The 17,648-nt window shown below is 36.1% G+C and overlaps 3 protein-coding genes and 1 pseudogene across 3 annotated transcripts; 3 read left to right on the top strand and 1 right to left on the bottom strand.

Annotated features, from left to right (window-relative positions):
• Nucleotides 1-586: 586 nt before the first annotated feature.
• On the bottom strand, nt 587-4,283 carry LOC114744514 (cysteine-rich receptor-like protein kinase 25). The gene is made up of 4 exons (XM_028932687.1): nt 4,218-4,283; nt 1,303-1,966; nt 804-929; nt 587-678 (listed from the first exon to the last, which is right to left on the bottom strand). The coding sequence occupies exons 1-4, from the start codon at nt 4,281-4,283 to the stop codon at nt 587-589; spliced, it is 948 nt and encodes a 315-aa protein (XP_028788520.1).
• A 427-nt stretch (nt 4,284-4,710) lies between these two features.
• Nucleotides 4,711-7,700, top strand: LOC114744539 (cysteine-rich receptor-like protein kinase 25). Its single transcript, XM_028932710.1, has 7 exons — nt 4,711-5,666; nt 5,776-5,922; nt 6,117-6,232; nt 6,315-6,525; nt 6,619-6,856; nt 6,995-7,145; nt 7,228-7,700. Exons 1-7 carry the CDS (start codon nt 4,871-4,873, stop codon nt 7,558-7,560), a joined length of 1,992 nt encoding a protein of 663 aa, XP_028788543.1. The 5' UTR covers nt 4,711-4,870; the 3' UTR covers nt 7,561-7,700.
• A 634-nt stretch (nt 7,701-8,334) lies between these two features.
• Nucleotides 8,335-11,670, top strand: LOC114744513 (cysteine-rich receptor-like protein kinase 10; annotated as a pseudogene).
• Nucleotides 11,671-14,424: 2,754 nt separating this feature from the next.
• Nucleotides 14,425-17,310, top strand: LOC114744512 (putative receptor-like protein kinase At4g00960). Its single transcript, XM_028932686.1, has 7 exons — nt 14,425-15,160; nt 15,380-15,535; nt 15,655-15,776; nt 15,906-16,116; nt 16,231-16,468; nt 16,642-16,795; nt 16,894-17,310. The coding sequence occupies exons 1-7, from the start codon at nt 14,425-14,427 to the stop codon at nt 17,191-17,193; spliced, it is 1,917 nt and encodes a 638-aa protein (XP_028788519.1). The 3' UTR covers nt 17,194-17,310.
• The last annotated feature ends 338 nt before the right edge of the window (nt 17,311-17,648 follow it).

The raw sequence follows: 17,648 nt of genomic DNA, 5'->3' as shown, positions 1-17,648 counted from the left end.
TTTAGTTGAGAATCTTCATGAAGATAAAGCATCTCTCTTGTAATGCCTTCTATAATCTTGTAACGTCTTGACCAATTCAATTTAATTTACCTTGGTTTTCAAGTCCTGGACGCCCAATAACAAGCCAATTCAAATGATAAGATAAAAAATTAGATTCACATCCTCACACCAAGTTAGCCAATGCAGTTAATAATAATTATTATATAATTTGAAGAGTGAGCATATGCATAACTAAACGCAGAAAATAATTTTGCAAAACCTACCAAACAAAAAATTATCCAAGCTTCTGTTGGGCAAAAATTCGTATACGAGTATCTTTTCTTCTTCATCCAAATAAAATCCAAGTAACCCTACGAGATTTCCACGTTGAAGTTTTGCCATCGTAACAACTCCATTCTTAAATTCTCCCACACCTTGTTTTGAACCACTTGATAGTCTTTTTGCGGCTAACTCTTGTCCACCAGGTAGAACACTCTTCATAAGGAATAATCAATCTATTAAAATCCATTTGCAAACAAATAGTTATTTATGATTTTAAGAGCAGTGATCCCGATTTATATACCTTGGAAACCTCACCAAATCCTCCTTAACCAAGTTTATTGTCAGGAGAGAAGTCATTTGTGGCTGTTCTAATGGTATCCAAATCAAATTGTTGGGATTCTACGCTTGAAATATCAACTACATAACCCAAAAAAAAAAGTAGGGATCATGATATTAATTAGTCATCTAAGGAACTTCCATGTAATAATTAAAGCGAAACTTGCGTGTATCAAATTAAACATTAGAGCTGATATTTATCATACCACTTTGTTCAGGAGCTGAAGCATCTTTCCTTGCCCTCCTTTTTAAGCACAAGAAGCAGAGCAATATGAATGTCACCGTTGGAACAGCTATGGCAATAATTATCCCACGTGAAATCCTGCTTTTATCTGAATAAAACCAAAAAAAAAAAACAACAAAAAAACTAAGTTATACCTGTGTTGCATAGTGGTACAAAGCTTTGATCCCGCTCGCAACACTAAATTGTTAGCTCACCCTTCGTAATGAAAAAGTATTATTAATTAAAACATCATTTATTAGTTTAAATTACATATTCTTTACACTTAAACTTTTAAACAGAAGGTCTTCCATTTAGAAGAGTTTTAGTTTTTGAATGAAAGCTTTTAGAATAAATTTACAATCTTAACCCTGTAGATTTATCAGCAGAGTTCTAGCTTCGTTGTCAAAACAATCTTTCAAGCGCAACAAATTTGGGTGAAAAAATTCGTAAAATAATTTTTCTTTGAAGCTGTAACAACTGACCTTTGGAAGTGGATGCCGGCGAAGGGGCTGGTGGCGGAAGCGCAGATGGCGGGGCCGGTTCCTGGTAAAAGGCGTACGTTTCATACCTTAAATAGCAAATGGGCTTGACGGTTATTCCGCCTATTTTTCCATTACAGCAAATAGGCAAATTGCTAATGCTGTTGCGGAGACACATGAGACAATCAATCTCAAATATGTCCGGCATGCACTGCGCCATAGTATACATAGTTTGAGAAACATCATAGTCTACTGTTTTTGTCGCAAATTTCTTGCTTCCGCCTTGCGATGCCTCTTTCGCCATCTCCCTCAAGGTTTCACCCACCAGCTTCTCTGTTGCATTGCCGGTGTTATAATAAACTAACATGGGCTTTTCTTCCGTTTTGGAGAAGAAATACTGGTCGGAGTAACGTAACCAGCACTTGTCGTAACAACCGGTGGCTCCAGTATTGTTGGGGCATCTCTGAAGGATATCTTTGATTCCGTAAGAAACGCATTTTTGACAGGTCTGGACGGTGATATCACCGAGGCACTGGAACATGCCGTAGACGGTGGCGTTGGGATTGTTTTCTTGCCCGGCGACGGAGGTGCAGTAAAATCCTGCATCTTGATTGGTGTTAGAGTAGGAAAGGAAGAAAGTAAGAGATCCCCATTTGTCCGAAACGTGCTATTCTGGGCATAAGTTGTAGGGGAACACCAGTAAATTTGTCCTTTGATTCTGGCAATCGCAAGGATCACAAGGCAAAGAAGAAGAAAGAGTTTAGCAGAATTCATGAAATGAATCATTTTGTGATCATTAACGCCGTTTCAATTCATACGCCGGCGGTGTAATGCGAGTTTGCTAACTCCTTTTGCCATTCTCATTTATCTTCGTAGTTTTTATTATTTTGGAATTTCCAACGCGGCAGATTTAGATTTTTTTTTTTTTTGGGGACATGAGGCAGATTTAGAACTTGAGAACCAGCGGTTAAGAAGAAAGATGTTGACTGGACTAGCTAGAACCGTAATACTCACTCCACTCAGTCTCATATTAATTACGACACATTTTGGAAGATTAGCTGTGCTGATTTTCTACATATTCAGTTGGAATTTGGAAGACATGAATTAAATAGCTAAAATTATTAAATTTTTCATTAATAATTTCTTGATTTCCTTGATTATCATTTACGTTTGAAGTAATGAAAAAAGCTGTACAGTATGTCAGTATAAACCCAAGAAATATAAATATACTACCTCTGGTGCTTAACATAAGAGTTAGTTGATTAATTTAAGTAAATTAAAAAATTAGTTAAGTTAGCTATTTGTAATAAATAAATGTTGTCTTTCATAAAATATACTTACTAATCAAGGGTATTAGGTAAAACTATCATTACTATAAGGATTACCTTTAGAAAACAATAAATAAATATGAGAGACAAAGTGTATTAGAATCTTATATTTAGAATCAAATTTTAAATTCAAACCAGCTTTTATATTAATGACCGAGGTAGTATAACAGTCAAATCAATAAATAATTAGCTTTTCCTTTTTTTGCCTCTTTTTCTTTATATCCGTGAAAAGGTCGTGACAAGATTTGAAGCCCCTCTTGAACACGACAATGAAGACCTGATCAACCAAACTTTTTCGAGTGTTCATACTTCATTGTCATTTCTCAGACTCTTCCCATTGCGCGTCCAATAATTCCTCCACCATCTACTTCCAATGACAAAATAGACTGGCACCCCGCGTCAATGCCCAAGTCAACTAATGTCTCGTTTAATTTGGTACAATGAAATTGGAGGCATACGAATGAGATTGGAATTCGTTTACATACTTTAATGCCCCGTTTGATAACAAGAAATTGGAAGCTGAGAATTGGAATTGGAAGTGAAAGTGGAACATAAAAGAAAAAAAATTCGATGACCATGGTTTATGAGATGATACAGTTTATGAAGAAGGACCAAGGTTGGAAAGGGGGAAAAAAATGAAACAAACAAAAAATGCGGTTATGTAATTAACAACGTATCCCAATAGTAAATCCTGAAAGCTTTATTATAAATGTTTAAAAGTTATAATCAGTTTAAAATTGATCATAAAACTTTACTGGTAAAAAATTAAGACTTGGTTTTAAGATTTAGAAGAGGTTTGGGTGGAAACTAAATCATAATTTTAAAAGTAATGTTATGGCATGTAAAATAAATATGTGAGAAGAGTTTTATCTCAACTTATGTAAAAGTACTTTTTTAACACCCTTTATGTAATCATTTATCTATCTTCCCCTGACATTGCGTTGTGGCTAATTCTATGTGTTACAAGAGATTCAATCCTTAATATAAAAACTCAATAGTTAATTTAAAAATATTAAAAAAATTAGTTAAACTGGTTATTTATAACAAATGTGTTAACTTTTTAAAATTACATTCCTTAATTATGCGCACTAGAACTACTCTTTAATTGGAATATCTAATATGTACAATTAATAGGCATACTCTCAAAAAAATTATATAAATTCAAAAAATAAAGTACATTGAGATTTTATATTAAAAACCAGATATATTCCCTGCTAATTCTTACGGTCATAGTAAAATATTATCTTAACTAAACTGTTCTTAACTACTTCTCAACACATGAATATGAAAGGATAAACTGTTCATTGTGACTTGGAACTGGTGGATGATTCTTTGGGTTCAAATAATCAGATACAAATCAGTCACAAAAAATCAATATCATTAGTCAATGAAATAATTCTAAAAAAATCTCTAAAACTTTAAGATTTTAAATTAAAAATGATTATAAAAATATGTTAATATTTATTTTTTAAATATTATCAATTATTATTAAAATATAATAAGTAAGAAAGATTTGAAATTTTAAAATTAAAAGGAATCTTCTTACGCGTTTGATCAGCAATCAACCAACAGTGACCGTATAACTCAGACCCGACACTCGCCGTACCGGATGGAAACGAGTGGGGAGGCTCCGTTTTCCAAGTCTTCGTTTCCCATTTTTCCCACGACTGACGCTGTGTGCCCGTCAACGCCCTAAAACCAATTTCCCACCTACTAAAATTCTATTATGCAATCTTTGGTGTTCTTTACTTTTATTTATTTCACAACAAAAATTCTTTAACTTTTAAATTTATCTCATACTTCACTCCTATATATTAATTTCAGTTGGTTGTAATCTGATCATTTAAATTTTCCTCAAAGTTAATTTTACTCGTCTTTCAATTTATTTTTGTCTACTTTATTCCTAGCTGACATTATTCTTAACCATTTAGCACGGGTACAGATATGCATACAAGGATATTTTCATATATATCAAATAAATCAACACTTCAAAACTGTATTTTAAAACAAGTAATCAATATGATATTTTAACTTAATTTAGAATATTATATAAATTTTGTAAAAGTTCTTTCTTCTTTCTCGTGACGTGATATTCTTTAACAGTGCATTTTTCTGGTCTATTACAAAATTGACTTTCTGAACCGTAAGCAATGAAGCAATAAGCTCCGTCCTAGCTTGCAATTCCAAGCGATAAGGGTATAATTTGAGCAAGCGAGGGACAGAGATCTTCACCAACAAACGAAATGAAGCTCTACAAAATTGATCCTCCTCCTCTCTCTGTTCTCATGATCTTCATGGCGATCCTTACAGTGATAGTAACCAGTTATAGAGCATCCGCCCAAACAGAGGAATATTACAACTGTCGAAACACTACATTTTTCTCTTCCAATAGTTCCTATCAAACCAATCTCGACCATCTCCTTTCATGGCTTTCCACAAATTCCACCCGCCAAAACGGTTTCTACTATGCCGCCGCCGGAAACTCCGATAGCACTGTCTACGGCGCCTTCCTCTGCCGTGGCGATCTCACCCCCGATGCCTGCCATGACTGCGCTTCCGTAGCGGCCAAACAAATACTCCGAAGGTGTCCTTTAGATAAAAAGTCAGTGATCTGGTTCAACGAGTGTATGTTACGTTACTCAGATGAGCCTTTCTCCTCCGTCAGTGAAGAAGCCCCCAGGCTTATTTTGATGAATACTGCGGCAAGCTTAAACCAGAGTAGCTTCATGTCACTGTTGGCTGAGACTATCAACGCGGCGGAGACGCAAGCCGTAAAGGGCGGGGCTGACAAGAAGTTTGCTACAAAAGAAGCCAAATTTTCTACTTTTCAAACGCTGTATACGCTAGCACAGTGCACGCCGGACTTAACAGAAACTACCTGCGAAACATGCTTAAAACGAGCAAGTTCGACCTTACCCAGTTGCTGCAATGGAAAAATAGGGGCCAGAGTCCTGCAAACTAGTTGTATTGTCCGATATGAAACGTACCCGTTCTACCAATCATCGCCGGTGATCACCCCGCGAGAACCAACGCCAAAAGGTATTTGTGGAGAGTCCTGTGCATTGCTTTTTGACTTCTCCCACTTATTAGTTTTGTCGACTTTAAGTGGTAATATACTGGAAACTGATCGACCAATTAATTTGAGCAGGAAAAACCCGGATCTCTGTAGCCGTAGTCCTCGCGATTGTGGCTCCAATTACGACTGTTTTGCTGCTTTTCCTCCTTCTCTGCTGGTTAGGAACTAGAAGGGCAAGCAAGAAGCACATATTAGTGCCGCCAGCTGAAGAAAACGATGGTATGATTCAAGAAAAAATAGCGTTTTATTTGTGATTCTATTGGTACTTCCACATTTTGCTAGCTTAGCAGCCGTGAAACTTTTTATATATGCTAGTGGCATCGATGATTCAATCTATTATAAAATCCTTGACCCAACAATGTGAAACTCGGAAGGCCTTCAGCTTTAAGTTTACTCTGGCTGCTAATGTGCAGTTGAAATTTCCAGTGTGGAGCACGTGCAGTTTGATCTGGAAACAGTCAGATTGGCCACAAACAACTTCTCCCATGAAAATAAACTAGGCGAAGGAGGATTTGGTGAGGTTTTCAAGGTATTTTATTTGTTCCCTGTAAAAATTTGAGACAATTTGGTTTTGGGTTCAGAGCTTCTCAAAGAAGGTACGGTATTTTCAGGGATCTCTTCCTAATGGGCAAGATATTGCAGTGAAGAGGCTTTCATTAAGCTCCAGGCAAGGTGCAGAAGAATTCAAGAATGAGGTGGTCTTAGTGGCCAACCTTCAACACAGAAACCTTGTTAGGCTATTGGGGTTTTGCTTGGATGGAGAAGAGAAGATCCTCATATATGAGTTCATTCCCAACAAGAGCTTGGATCATTTTCTTTTCAGTATGCCATTCATAAATAAGCTTCTTTAATTTGAATTTCTTTCCCCCTTTGATACTGCACATTAATCTCTTCATTTCTTTTGATGTTGATCAGATGATGAAAGAAAAATTATGCTCAATTGGCCAAAACGATACAAGATCATACAAGGAATTGCTCGCGGAATACTTTACCTTCATGAAGACTCTCGGCTTAGAATCATACACCGTGATCTTAAAGCTAGTAATATATTATTAGATGAGAATTTGAATGCAAAAATTGCAGATTTTGGTATGGCAAAAATTTTTGGTGCTGATCAAACTCAAGGAAATACAAATAGAATTGTGGGAACCTTGTGAGTTCGATCTCCCTTTTTTTATTACTTTGTGCCAATGTCCTTTGTTCAATTTAAACACATAATATTTTGATAGTAAATGTTTGTGAAATATTCATCATGTCAAGTTTTATGTTTTGAATTTGACTTTGTTTATAGTGGTTATATGCCTCCGGAGTATGCAATGCATGGGAATCTGTCTGTCAAAGTGGATGTATATAGCTTTGGCGTGTTGATTTTGGAAATAATAAGCGGACAAAAGAGCACATCCTTTCAAGAACCCAACTACGATGAACATCTCCTGAACTATGTGAGTTTGGAGGATCTTTGTGTTTGTTCTCTGTCGCTTGCTCTGTTTCTGGTTTGACTTTCATACTGTACTTCTTTTGCAGGCCTGGAGGAAATGGAAAGATGGGACGCCGTTGGAAGTGTTAGACGTGAGTTTGAGAGATTCTTATAATAGAGAGGAAGTGAGAAGATGCATCCAGATTGCATTAACATGTGTACAAGAAGATCCAGCTCAAAGGCCAACAATGCAGACAATAGTTCTGATGCTCAATAGTTACTCAGTTAGCGTAGCAATACCTGAGAGACCTCCATTTTTGGTTCACAGCAGAACTGTTGAGATCAGCCTTCCATCGAACTCCACAGATAAGTCTTCTCAAAGCAGATCAGCCCCATACTCTGTTGACGAAGCTTCCATCACTCAAGTGTACCCTCGATAGCTTATCTGTTGTTCTGTTTACCAACATGTGGATTGTGGAGATTCGTTTGGATTCCTATGTAAGATCAGAATATTAATAGCGAAAAAAGCATCTGTCCACTTCTTAGCAGAATAAAAGAGATCCGAATTTATTAGCTGATATAAAAAAGAATTAATACATACAAATATATATCTATATCTATATATATATATATATATATGGGATTATTCATGTCAATCTTGTGTGTCTGATACAAATATGTAAATAAAACACCATTATTAAACGTACATAGGCAAGATGCAAACGTACGTAAAACCCCATGTAGTTGATCATTGCTGACCATCGTCGTCAAATCCCATCCAACCTACCGAATTCTGAATCATGCGTGTTATTAGTGTAATAATAAAGTTACTTCTTTTACATTATTATATATCAAGTGCATAGGAGAAAGATACGTAGTTTCTCTGGCATATCAAGAAACAGATTGATTTTCCATTCAAAAAGAAACAGATTGATTTGAGACCCATCTTGCAATATTTTAGAATTACGTCCAAGGCACATTGGTTGTATCAGATTTGACAAATTATAAGCAAAATATTATAGTTGGCCAAAAAGGAACCAACATTGGGGTTGATCATAGGGTGCTAGATGATGGTAAAAGAAAGAACCATTAAAAAACACCCCACTCGATAATCATTAAAGCCTTTTGTCGGCCAAATTTTCTTCTGATTCAGAGCATACATCCCCAGTTGTTCATTCAAATATCAATTAATCATCAAGCATTAGCTATACCAAATGACTGTACCTAACCTCCATCTCATATTCTTCCTCAGCTTGCTTCAATATTTCGCCATAGCCAGGGCTGAAGCAGATGGCTCTGTTTATATAGGCAATAAAGATCCTGTTTATATCCACCATAGTTGCTCCGCCAGTAAAACCTTCGCTTTCAATGGTCCTTACCATGTCAACCTCAACACTCTCCTTTCCTCTTTATCTTCTCCGCCACTGGCGTCGTGGAATTCTACAACACCACCGTCACCGGAGGCGGTGTAAACGCCAGCGAGGCCATCTACGGCCTCTTCTTGTGTCACGGTGATGTCACGGGTCAGATGTGCCAAAAGTGCGTTCAGTTGGCGATCCAGAAAATCGCGTCGCGCTGTTTGTACTCCAAGGAAGCCATCATCTGGTATCACGAGTGCTTAGTTCGGTATTCGAGCCGTTCCATCTTCTCCAACTTGGAGGAATGGCCCAGGATTAAGCTCGGGAATTTCAGCACGATTCCGGACACGTCGAATCAAGGTGGCGTCGGGTGGGTGCTGGCGAACACGCTGAACGAGGCGATAACGGAGGCGGCGGACGGTGTGGCAGCTGGAGAAAAGAAATTTGCGACGAGGACGGGGAAAGTGAGGGATCAGAAGGTGTGCACTCTGGTTCAATGCTCGCACGATTTGACAAGCGGAGATTGCTGGGGATGTCTGAGGGATATAATGGCGGATATTCCGTTGTGTTGCCTTGGAAGATACGCCGGAATGGTTCTGTATCCATGCTGCAGCCTCATGTTTGGGTTGCGACTCTTTTGCTGAGAGGTTGAAGCTGTTCGCGCGCGTTCGCCTGAGCGCGTCTCACATGATTCTGTTTCTGTTGATGGCGGCAAAGGGGGCTCAGCGTCCGAAGGTAAAGCTCCCCTTCTAAATGGCTAATTATTTATCTATACGCCGCCGATTTTGAGATTTATATTACTACTAGTTTTTAATGAAACCTTAATCAAGGTCGAAAAAAAAAAAAAACCTTATGGGTCAAGTTCACAATTTTGTCACATGTTCAACGAATGAAGGCTGTCTGGCTCAAATGACCGTATGACAGGCCTTCTTTGAGTGGGCCAACTTTGTCCATTTTGACCTAATAAATTATTTTTTGGATAATAAAAAAGAAATTATTTCATTGTACCTTAAGGGAAAATTTACGGGGGAAAAGATAACATTTCTTTATTACTACTTCCGATCCTTAATATAAAAGCTCATTTAATTTTTATTTTGATTTTAAATATCAAATCTCAATTCATTTTGTCTTCGATGGTTATCTACTTTTTTTCTAGGTAATCCTCGTAATAATAATAATTCTAACCAATACACTTAATTAAAAAGGATATTTTAGGTAAAAAAACACGTATTTATTATAAATAATTAACTTAACTAATTTTTTTAATCTATTTAAATTAATCAACTAACTTTTATATTAACTGTCAATGTTATAGCAATTATTTTATTGCGCAGGAGGCAGAAAAGTCCGGTCACGGATCATTATCGCGGTGGTCATCCCAGTCGTTATTACAGCCCTGCTGTCCTATTTCGTCATCTATTTGCTGCGAAGGAAGGCAAGGAGGAGATATGCCATTCTCAAAGAAAACTGTACGTTTTATGAAATAGAAAATAGAAAATCAAACCAACCATGCTCTTCCTATGTATATGCTCCTCTGGTCCTGTCTATAAAACAGGAAGAAAAGACATTTTTTTAGTCCTATTTATAGGATACTAAGAAAAAATTTTTGTATGGATGTACAATTTTACACTTTATTTATTAAATAGAGATAAAATAAGAAAGTTCTTGAATTTTAAATAAAAATTAATGAAGTTTAATTTTATTTTTTTTTATCTGTGTATAATATGTTAGAAGTGACTTATAAATAGAACCAGAAAAGTGTATATGTATGTATGTATGTATGTATTATGCCTAGAATGGATGTGCTTATTTGAAAAGTACATATATACATTCGTTTAGTTGGAACTGAATGTACTACTCTGGAGTCACTGCGATTCGATTTCGCTACAATTGAAGCTGCAACAAACAGGTTTTCAGTTCAGAACGGGATAGGTCAAGGAGGATGTGGAGAAGTTTACGAGGTGAGAAATTATTTTATGTCCATAATGCAAATGTTAACATCTTTTTAACAATTACCTATAGTACCCAGTCCTAATGACTAGTCCATATTTGAGTATCGTTGCAAATGCTAATTTTTACTTATGCATGATCTCAGGGTACTCTTTCTAATGGACAGAAAATTGCTGTGAAGAGACTCTCCACGAGCTCCGAACAAGGCACCCTGGAATTTAAGAATGAGATTTTACTAACAGCTAAACTTCAACATAGAAATCTAGTGACATTGTTGGGATTTTGCTTACAAGAGCATGAGAAGATACTCGTCTACAAATTTGCACCCAACAAAAGCCTCGACTACTTTCTCTTTGGTTTGGCATTTACGTTTGCCCTGAAGGTTTTCTTATCTTTATTTTTTACCAGCACATTTACTGTTGAAGTCTAACACCTTTATATTGTTATTGTTGATTGTACAGATTCTCAAGATCAACTCTTGTCAAATTGGTCCAGGTGCTTTAAAATCATTGAAAGGGTTGCTCGAGCAATTCTTTATCTTCATGAGCATTCACGTCTTAAAATTATACATCGTGATCTTAAACCTAGCAATATCTTATGAGATGAAAACATGAATCCAAAGCTTTCCGATTTTGGAATGGCAAAAACGTTGGCAATAGATCAACACCAAGAAAGAACAAGAAGAATAGTTGGGACATAGTGAGTTAGTGAATGCTGAATCCCTTACCACACTTCGTTACTTTGTTTTTCTATTTGTTCCAACAAGTAAAATGTTGTTTCTGGTTGGCTTATATTGTTTGGATTTTTTTTTTGGCAGCGGCTATATACCTCCTGAATATGTGAATTTTGGAAGATACTCAGAAAAATCAGATATCTTTAGTTTTGGAGTATGTGGGAGGAAAAATTCTTGTTCTTATGAATTACCCAGCATTAATGGCCTCCCAGCTAGCTTACGTAAGTCGTTACTTGCAATGACTTTTAACTCTGAAACATATCACTTGATGAATTGTACGTATTCATTTTTGTCAAATTTCAATAGATAAGTGTTGATATAAATAAGCTGAAGCCGGTGTGATGCCATCGTGCCTCAATAATTATATGATCGCCTGATGCATCGAAAGTTATAAGAAGAAAGGGCAAATATTAATATTGAGTATTGACATGTGTGTACTGTGAAAACTTTGCAGGCTTGGAACCAGTGGAGGGGAGGTGAGACGCCATTAGAAATAATGGACCCGAAGTTGAAAGAAAGTAGTTGTGAAGCAGAAGTGATGAAGTGCATCCAGATTGGATTATTGTGTGTTCAAGAGAAAGCAGAGGTATAGGCCTCCCATGTCAAGAGTTGTTTCGTATTTAAGTAATCTTTCTGTGGAATTACCATTTCCTCGCAAACCCGCATTTTATGTTCATGGGGGGATGGACCCAAATTCGGGTCATCCTTCTGCTTCTGCCAACAATTCCATTCCATCTTCTGTCAATGAAATGTCTATAACTTCATCTTTTCCTCGTTAGTATATACGGAGCTTTATACTTCGGAATCATCGTCAAATTTCCTTCTTACTCCCTTTTTGGGCCAAAAAGACTGAATATTCTGGGTCGATCTTCAAGTTTTGGATCGCAAAAGGATATGAACTTAAAAAAAAAAAAAGCACTAATTAATTACGCGGATGTTATCTGTATGTGAATATATATTCTTGCTGTACATTTTACTTTATTGTTTAAATGCTAAAATTAATGTATCATTATTACAGTATTTTCATATGTCTTTTTTTTAACCGTGTCTTTTCCCCCACAAAAAAAAGGAGTTATGGGAAATGGTAATCCTGATTCCTAATGAAAAATGAAATGACTGAGATCTTAAAAAAGATATAAGCAACTTTTTTGGGTCCCCAAGGATTTATGTCTTGCTCGTAAAGCCCACCTATATAGAACCACAAGAATCAGCCCGTTTTGAAAAACGCTACGGGCCAGCCTGGAAACCTACAACATTAGGAAAAGGGGAGCCATTCCGGCTTTAGCTATGCCTATCACATTATGACTGCATCATTACTATTACGCACCAGCCTAATAATCTCAATATTATGACTGAACATATCATTATCTGTTATTGAAAACAACACCTTCATTTAATTTTTTTTGAAAAAAACTGAGGATGGCCTATAATTTCATGTTACATTATTTCAATTTTTAGAGCATTCTTCTCGAAAGAATTTTGAAGTCAACTGCGGTCTATGTACGCTTTAATTAATAAAGTAGTGTTGATAATACATATAGTTGGCAAAGTCAGAATCATTCCGTAAAATCTCTCATCTTATTCCCTCTCGTCTCCATTAAACCAGACTGTACCTTGGTGGTCCACAGCCAATACACATATTCACACTATTTTTCTACCATCTCACTGGTTCTATTTAATTTCTTGTCGTTCTCATGGGGCCTGCCATTTATGACTTTTTTGGACAAGTCTTCACAAATATCTTCGTCAGTTTTTTTCGATGACAATAAGCTAAGAGCATAATATTTGGAATCCATATAATTGTTCGTAATTTCCACGCTCCTCACGATTCACGACCCCATCTGGGGCGATAATTCAGGTCTGCTACTTTATTCTTCGCAGAAAAAAGAAATACTCGTATCAAATTTATCATATTTATTATGTCAAATTTTCTAATCATACAGTTATATGTCAGATTTTTTTATGTGAATTAATAATTAAATAATACTATCTCTGATATTTAATATAAGACTCAGCTGGCTAATTTAAAGAGATTAAGGAAATTGTTAAATTACTGAAAGTATTTATATTTGTTGTTTTTATCCAAATTAATTTGCCTCACTTATAAATTGATGATACATAATCTAATGATATATATAAATATTTTAGAGAATGTTATAATTAAATAACTTAGTAACTTTCTTAATTTCTCTCAATTAGTTTTTAGTCAAATTAGTGAAGAACGTCCTGATTTAATATCAATGGGCCTTTTAGTCATTCTCAGCGTGTCTTCCTCATTACAAGTTCTTGTCTCCATCATGTGGAAAGTTATTGCAACAGACCAACATGGATATCCATTTAATGTAGACTCCCCAGTTAAAGTCTTATTTATGCTAGAGCCCTTAAAAACAAAACGAAAATGATCCAAATGCCCATCGTTGGCCCCTTTTATGCTTAATCGTCAGATGTGCGTAGCGATTCTCATGAGCTTCCGCTTTGGAAATTTGATCTGATTGAGAGACTGAGAGCCCAGAGTGGATACACTGTACTGACTTTAGGCTTCAAGCTTCACGTTTGACTTCAAGGTCCATCTTCTTTTTATTTGTATTCTTAGTTAGTGCTGGTTTGAAGTCACTTAAATAACTATATTTTATGTAAGTCGAAATAAACTTTTTCTCATATACTTCCCTCATATTTTGCAAATTATAATTAAAAAATTACTTATAAGACATTCTAAACAGGCCTTTAGTCCTCCAAAAAAAAATATTGGGTTAATATAAACTTTTATCCCTCAAGTTTGTTCTAGTTTTAGTTTTTCAAATTTCAAACCATAGATTTTGGTTTCTCAAATTTCTTTGTAGTTAAAACATTAGTTTCTATAATTCAATAAAAATCTAAGTTATTTTGCTCTTTAAGGGACCAAAACTTATGATTTGAAACTTGAGGGATTCAAATCAAAATAGAGTAAATTTGAGGGAACAAAGATTATATTAACTCAATAACATTTTTAAGGGTCTTGTGATTAAATATCCTTCCATTTTGTCATTATACATTTATTTTGTGAAAGGAATCGTTTAAGCAAGTTTAATAAGATCTTCTTTTGCTTTTTTCTTTCTATTGGTTTAAATCATGACCTCTAACCAATTCCTCCGATCAATGATATGCTCCCCGACTTGCCAGTAAAAGACACACCCCCGAACGCCGACCATATAGCTATTACCTTGCCTTAAACACCTCGAATAATACATCCGACCGTCGTCACAGTTATCATGTTCGTCATTAACATGCCTTCCCACAAAATTATCTTACTCTTTTTCTTTATTAGCTTTCTTAATTCTGCTACTACTCAAGCACAACCCGTCTATACTAACAGCAGCTGTTCTGGCCGCACCTTCGCTGCCAGTAGTTCCTTCCAATCCGACCTCACCAACCTCCTCTCTTCCTTAGCCTCCAACAAAACCGCCAACACCTATTTCTACAACACCACCGTCCACGGCGATCTCAACACCGTATACGGCCTCTTCATGTGCCGGGGTGACGTCACCCTCCAGTTGTGCCACCAGTGCGTCGTTGACGCAACGAAAAATATACGCTCCCAGTGCAACGTCTCGAGGGAGGCCGTGATATGGTACGAGGAGTGTATGGTTCGCTATTCCGACCGCTACTTCTTTTCCTCCGTCAACACGAATGCTAGTAGCTGCGGGGCCAACAACAACAACGTCGCCAACAACCAAACAGGATTCATGAATTTATTGTCGACAACTATGAACAAGGCGGCCGACGAGGCGGCCAAACCTGGTATGGGGAAGAAGTTTTTTGCGACAGAAGAAGCGAGTTTACAGTTTCAAACTATATATTGTCTGGTTCAGTGCACGCCGGACCTTTCTCCCCAAGGTTGCAGAACATGTCTGAGAGATGGGATTAGGGACCTTTTCAAGTGTAGTGACAAGAAGATAGGAGGAAGAGTTTTGTATCCCAGTTGTAACGTTCGCTATGAATTGTTCATCTTCTATAATTCTAGTCGTAAGCCGGCATCGCCGCCTCTTCCTGCAATTTTTCCTGCAACTTATCAAGGTAAATTTAAACTTGCATATATGCTTCTCTTTCTTAATTGTTTGTTTGTATTTTTTAATATTTTTCGAAAGTAAAACTTGCTAATTCTCTACACACACATTACCCCAAAAATTGACTTGGTTGAAAGTGGACAAATCTTCTTACGAGTTACGACTCGCTATTGAGACATGAAAGTGTCTGATGTTTATACAGGAAAAGCAAAGACCATTGTGATAGTTGTGGTTTCTGTTGGTGGTGCGGGGATACTTTTTTCTTTGGTGTACTATCTCTTAAGGAGTTTAATAAGGAAGAGACGGAGGGCTGAACTCAGACAAAAATACTGTGAGTAAATTTTCATTCTATCTCTTTATTCCTGCAGTCTACTTGATAGGAAGTGTTGTGGTGATGTTTTTAATTAATATACATTGATTTGTTTCTTTATTTTTTGTTTATTTGTCTAGTTGGAGATGAAAGCAACACTTTAGAGCCTCTGCAATTCAGTTTGGCCACTATTGAAGCCGCAACAAATAAGTTTTCACAGGAAAATTGTTTAGGCCAAGGTGGATTTGGACAGGTTTACAAGGTGATCCATGCCATATATCGATATAAATTTTGATTATGTCCCTCTCTAACTATATTTAAATATATATATTTATATCTGTGCGCCCGTGCAAATACAATTCATTTTTAATTTAATCAACTATGATTTTAGGGTATTCTTTCACATGGTCAAGAAATAGCTGTAAAGAGACTTTCAAAAGGTTCAGGCCAAGGGGCAGCAGAATTTAAAAATGAAGTATTATTAATAGCCAGACTGCAGCACAGAAATTTGGTGACCTTGCTGGGATTTTGCATAGAAGATCAAGAGAAAATTCTCATTTATGAATATGTTCCCAATAAAAGCCTTGACTACTTCCTATTTGGTTTGGTTCTTCTAAACTTTTTCATAATTTTTTTTATTGAAATTTAAGGTTATCTTTATTTGTATGGGCATTTCCATCGTCACTCACAAAAAAAAAAAAATTATGTGTGCACAGGTTCGCAGGAAAATAGAAGACTAACTTGGGAGGAGCGTTATGAAATCATAAGAGGAGTTGCTCGAGGAATTCTATATCTTCATGAATATTCTCGTCTTAAAATTATACATCGTGATCTTAAACCTAGCAATATTTTGTTAGACAATGAAATGAATCCAAAAATTTCAGATTTTGGTCTCGCTAGGATGGTTGCTATCAATGAAAATGAAGGAAATACAAGGAGAATTGTCGGAACATAGTAAGTTATATTTTCTCTCTCCTCGACATTTACATTTATCTTGCTATAGTTGAATAAGGAAAAATAAGTTTTAGGTGACACCAAAAGGTTGCCTTCAATGTATCACTTAAGTGTCAAAATTAGTCTTATCTTCTAATGGATTAAGTTTCATTATTGATATTATTTTTTTTTAGTGGTTATATGCCTCCAGAATATGCGATGTTCGGGCTATATTCTGAAAAATCAGATGTTTTTAGTTTTGGAGTTATAGTTTTAGAAATTATCAGTGGAAAGAAGAATGCAAGTTGTCATGATGAATCGCAGTATGCTGATAGCCTCTTAAGCTATGTAAGTTATGATAATATGTTGATTTCATTAATATTTCTTATGCAGTCATCTTCATTTGATGAATGGTTGAAATAATGAGTTTTACTTAATTGTTGCAGACGTGGAATCAATGGAGTAATGAAAAGTTGTTCGAGATGTTGGATTCAAATCTAAAAGAAATGGAATCTTATAATGAAGTGAGCCGGTGCATCCAAATTGGATTGTTGTGTGTTCAAAGGCATCCAGATTCAAGACCTTCCATGGCTACAATTGTTTCATATCTGAGCAATGATTCAATTCAGTTGCCACATCCACAGCAACCTGCTTTCTTTTTGCGTGCTCGAAGGGTAATCACTTCTGCGAGTAGAGAATATAGCTCGATTAATGAAATGTCTCTGAGTGATTTCTTTCCTCGCTAGTTCCCAACTATACAAGCCTGTTGTATGTTATTTCATCTTCATCTTGGACACCAAGCTCCATTGCGGGTAACATTTAAATAACATAATAAGAGTTTTTATTAGATGTGTATATTTTAATTACTTTTGTTTAATTTCATTGTGCATAATATATACGTGACCTTTTTTTTTTTAAGACAACAATAGATGTTGCTACTAGTTTATGAGCACATTCTGAAAGAGAAGTACGGGTCACATGATAATAGGGACGACCAGGAAAAGTTGTCATCAACAGGAGAAAATAATGAGAATAACACCCAACAAGAGCAAAACCAACGTTGGTTTAAGCTCAACGAAAAAGCTCATTTGTTTTGTGTGAAAATATATATTACAAATTTCCATCAATGGCGAGCTACCTGACTACTCTAACTTATTGGCTTAAAGCTACGCCATGTATCATTAGGAGCATCATCTACTTC

The sequence above is a fragment of the Neltuma alba genome, unplaced genomic scaffold (genome assembly GCF_004799145.2).
Source record: "Neltuma alba isolate B1F8T4 unplaced genomic scaffold, ASM479914v2 tig00004377_pilon, whole genome shotgun sequence".
In the NCBI taxonomy this organism is placed as follows: Eukaryota; Viridiplantae; Streptophyta; class Magnoliopsida; order Fabales; family Fabaceae; genus Neltuma; species Neltuma alba.
Note: the sequence above shows the minus strand (reverse complement) of the source record. Positions and strands in the feature narration are given on the sequence as shown.

Coding starts and splice junctions, on each gene's coding strand:
- LOC114744514 (XM_028932687.1), bottom strand. CDS start 4,283: ATGGGAAACGAAGACTTGGAAAACGGAGCCTCCCCACTCGTTTCCATC. Junction 1,967..4,217: donor TCCGGTACGGCGAGTGTCGG/GTCTGAGTTATA, acceptor TGCCCAGAATAG/CACGTTTCGGACAAATGGGG. Junction 679..803: donor TTCAGCTCCTGAACAAAGTG/GTATGATAAATA, acceptor TGGGTTATGTAG/TTGATATTTCAAGCGTAGAA.
- LOC114744539 (XM_028932710.1), top strand. CDS start 4,871: ATGAAGCTCTACAAAATTGATCCTCCTCCTCTCTCTGTTCTCATGATC. Junction 5,923..6,116: donor GCCAGCTGAAGAAAACGATG/GTATGATTCAAG, acceptor GCTAATGTGCAG/TTGAAATTTCCAGTGTGGAG. Junction 7,146..7,227: donor ATGAACATCTCCTGAACTAT/GTGAGTTTGGAG, acceptor CTTCTTTTGCAG/GCCTGGAGGAAATGGAAAGA.
- LOC114744512 (XM_028932686.1), top strand. CDS start 14,425: ATGCCTTCCCACAAAATTATCTTACTCTTTTTCTTTATTAGCTTTCTT. Junction 16,117..16,230: donor CCTTGACTACTTCCTATTTG/GTTTGGTTCTTC, acceptor ATGTGTGCACAG/GTTCGCAGGAAAATAGAAGA. Junction 16,796..16,893: donor CTGATAGCCTCTTAAGCTAT/GTAAGTTATGAT, acceptor TAATTGTTGCAG/ACGTGGAATCAATGGAGTAA.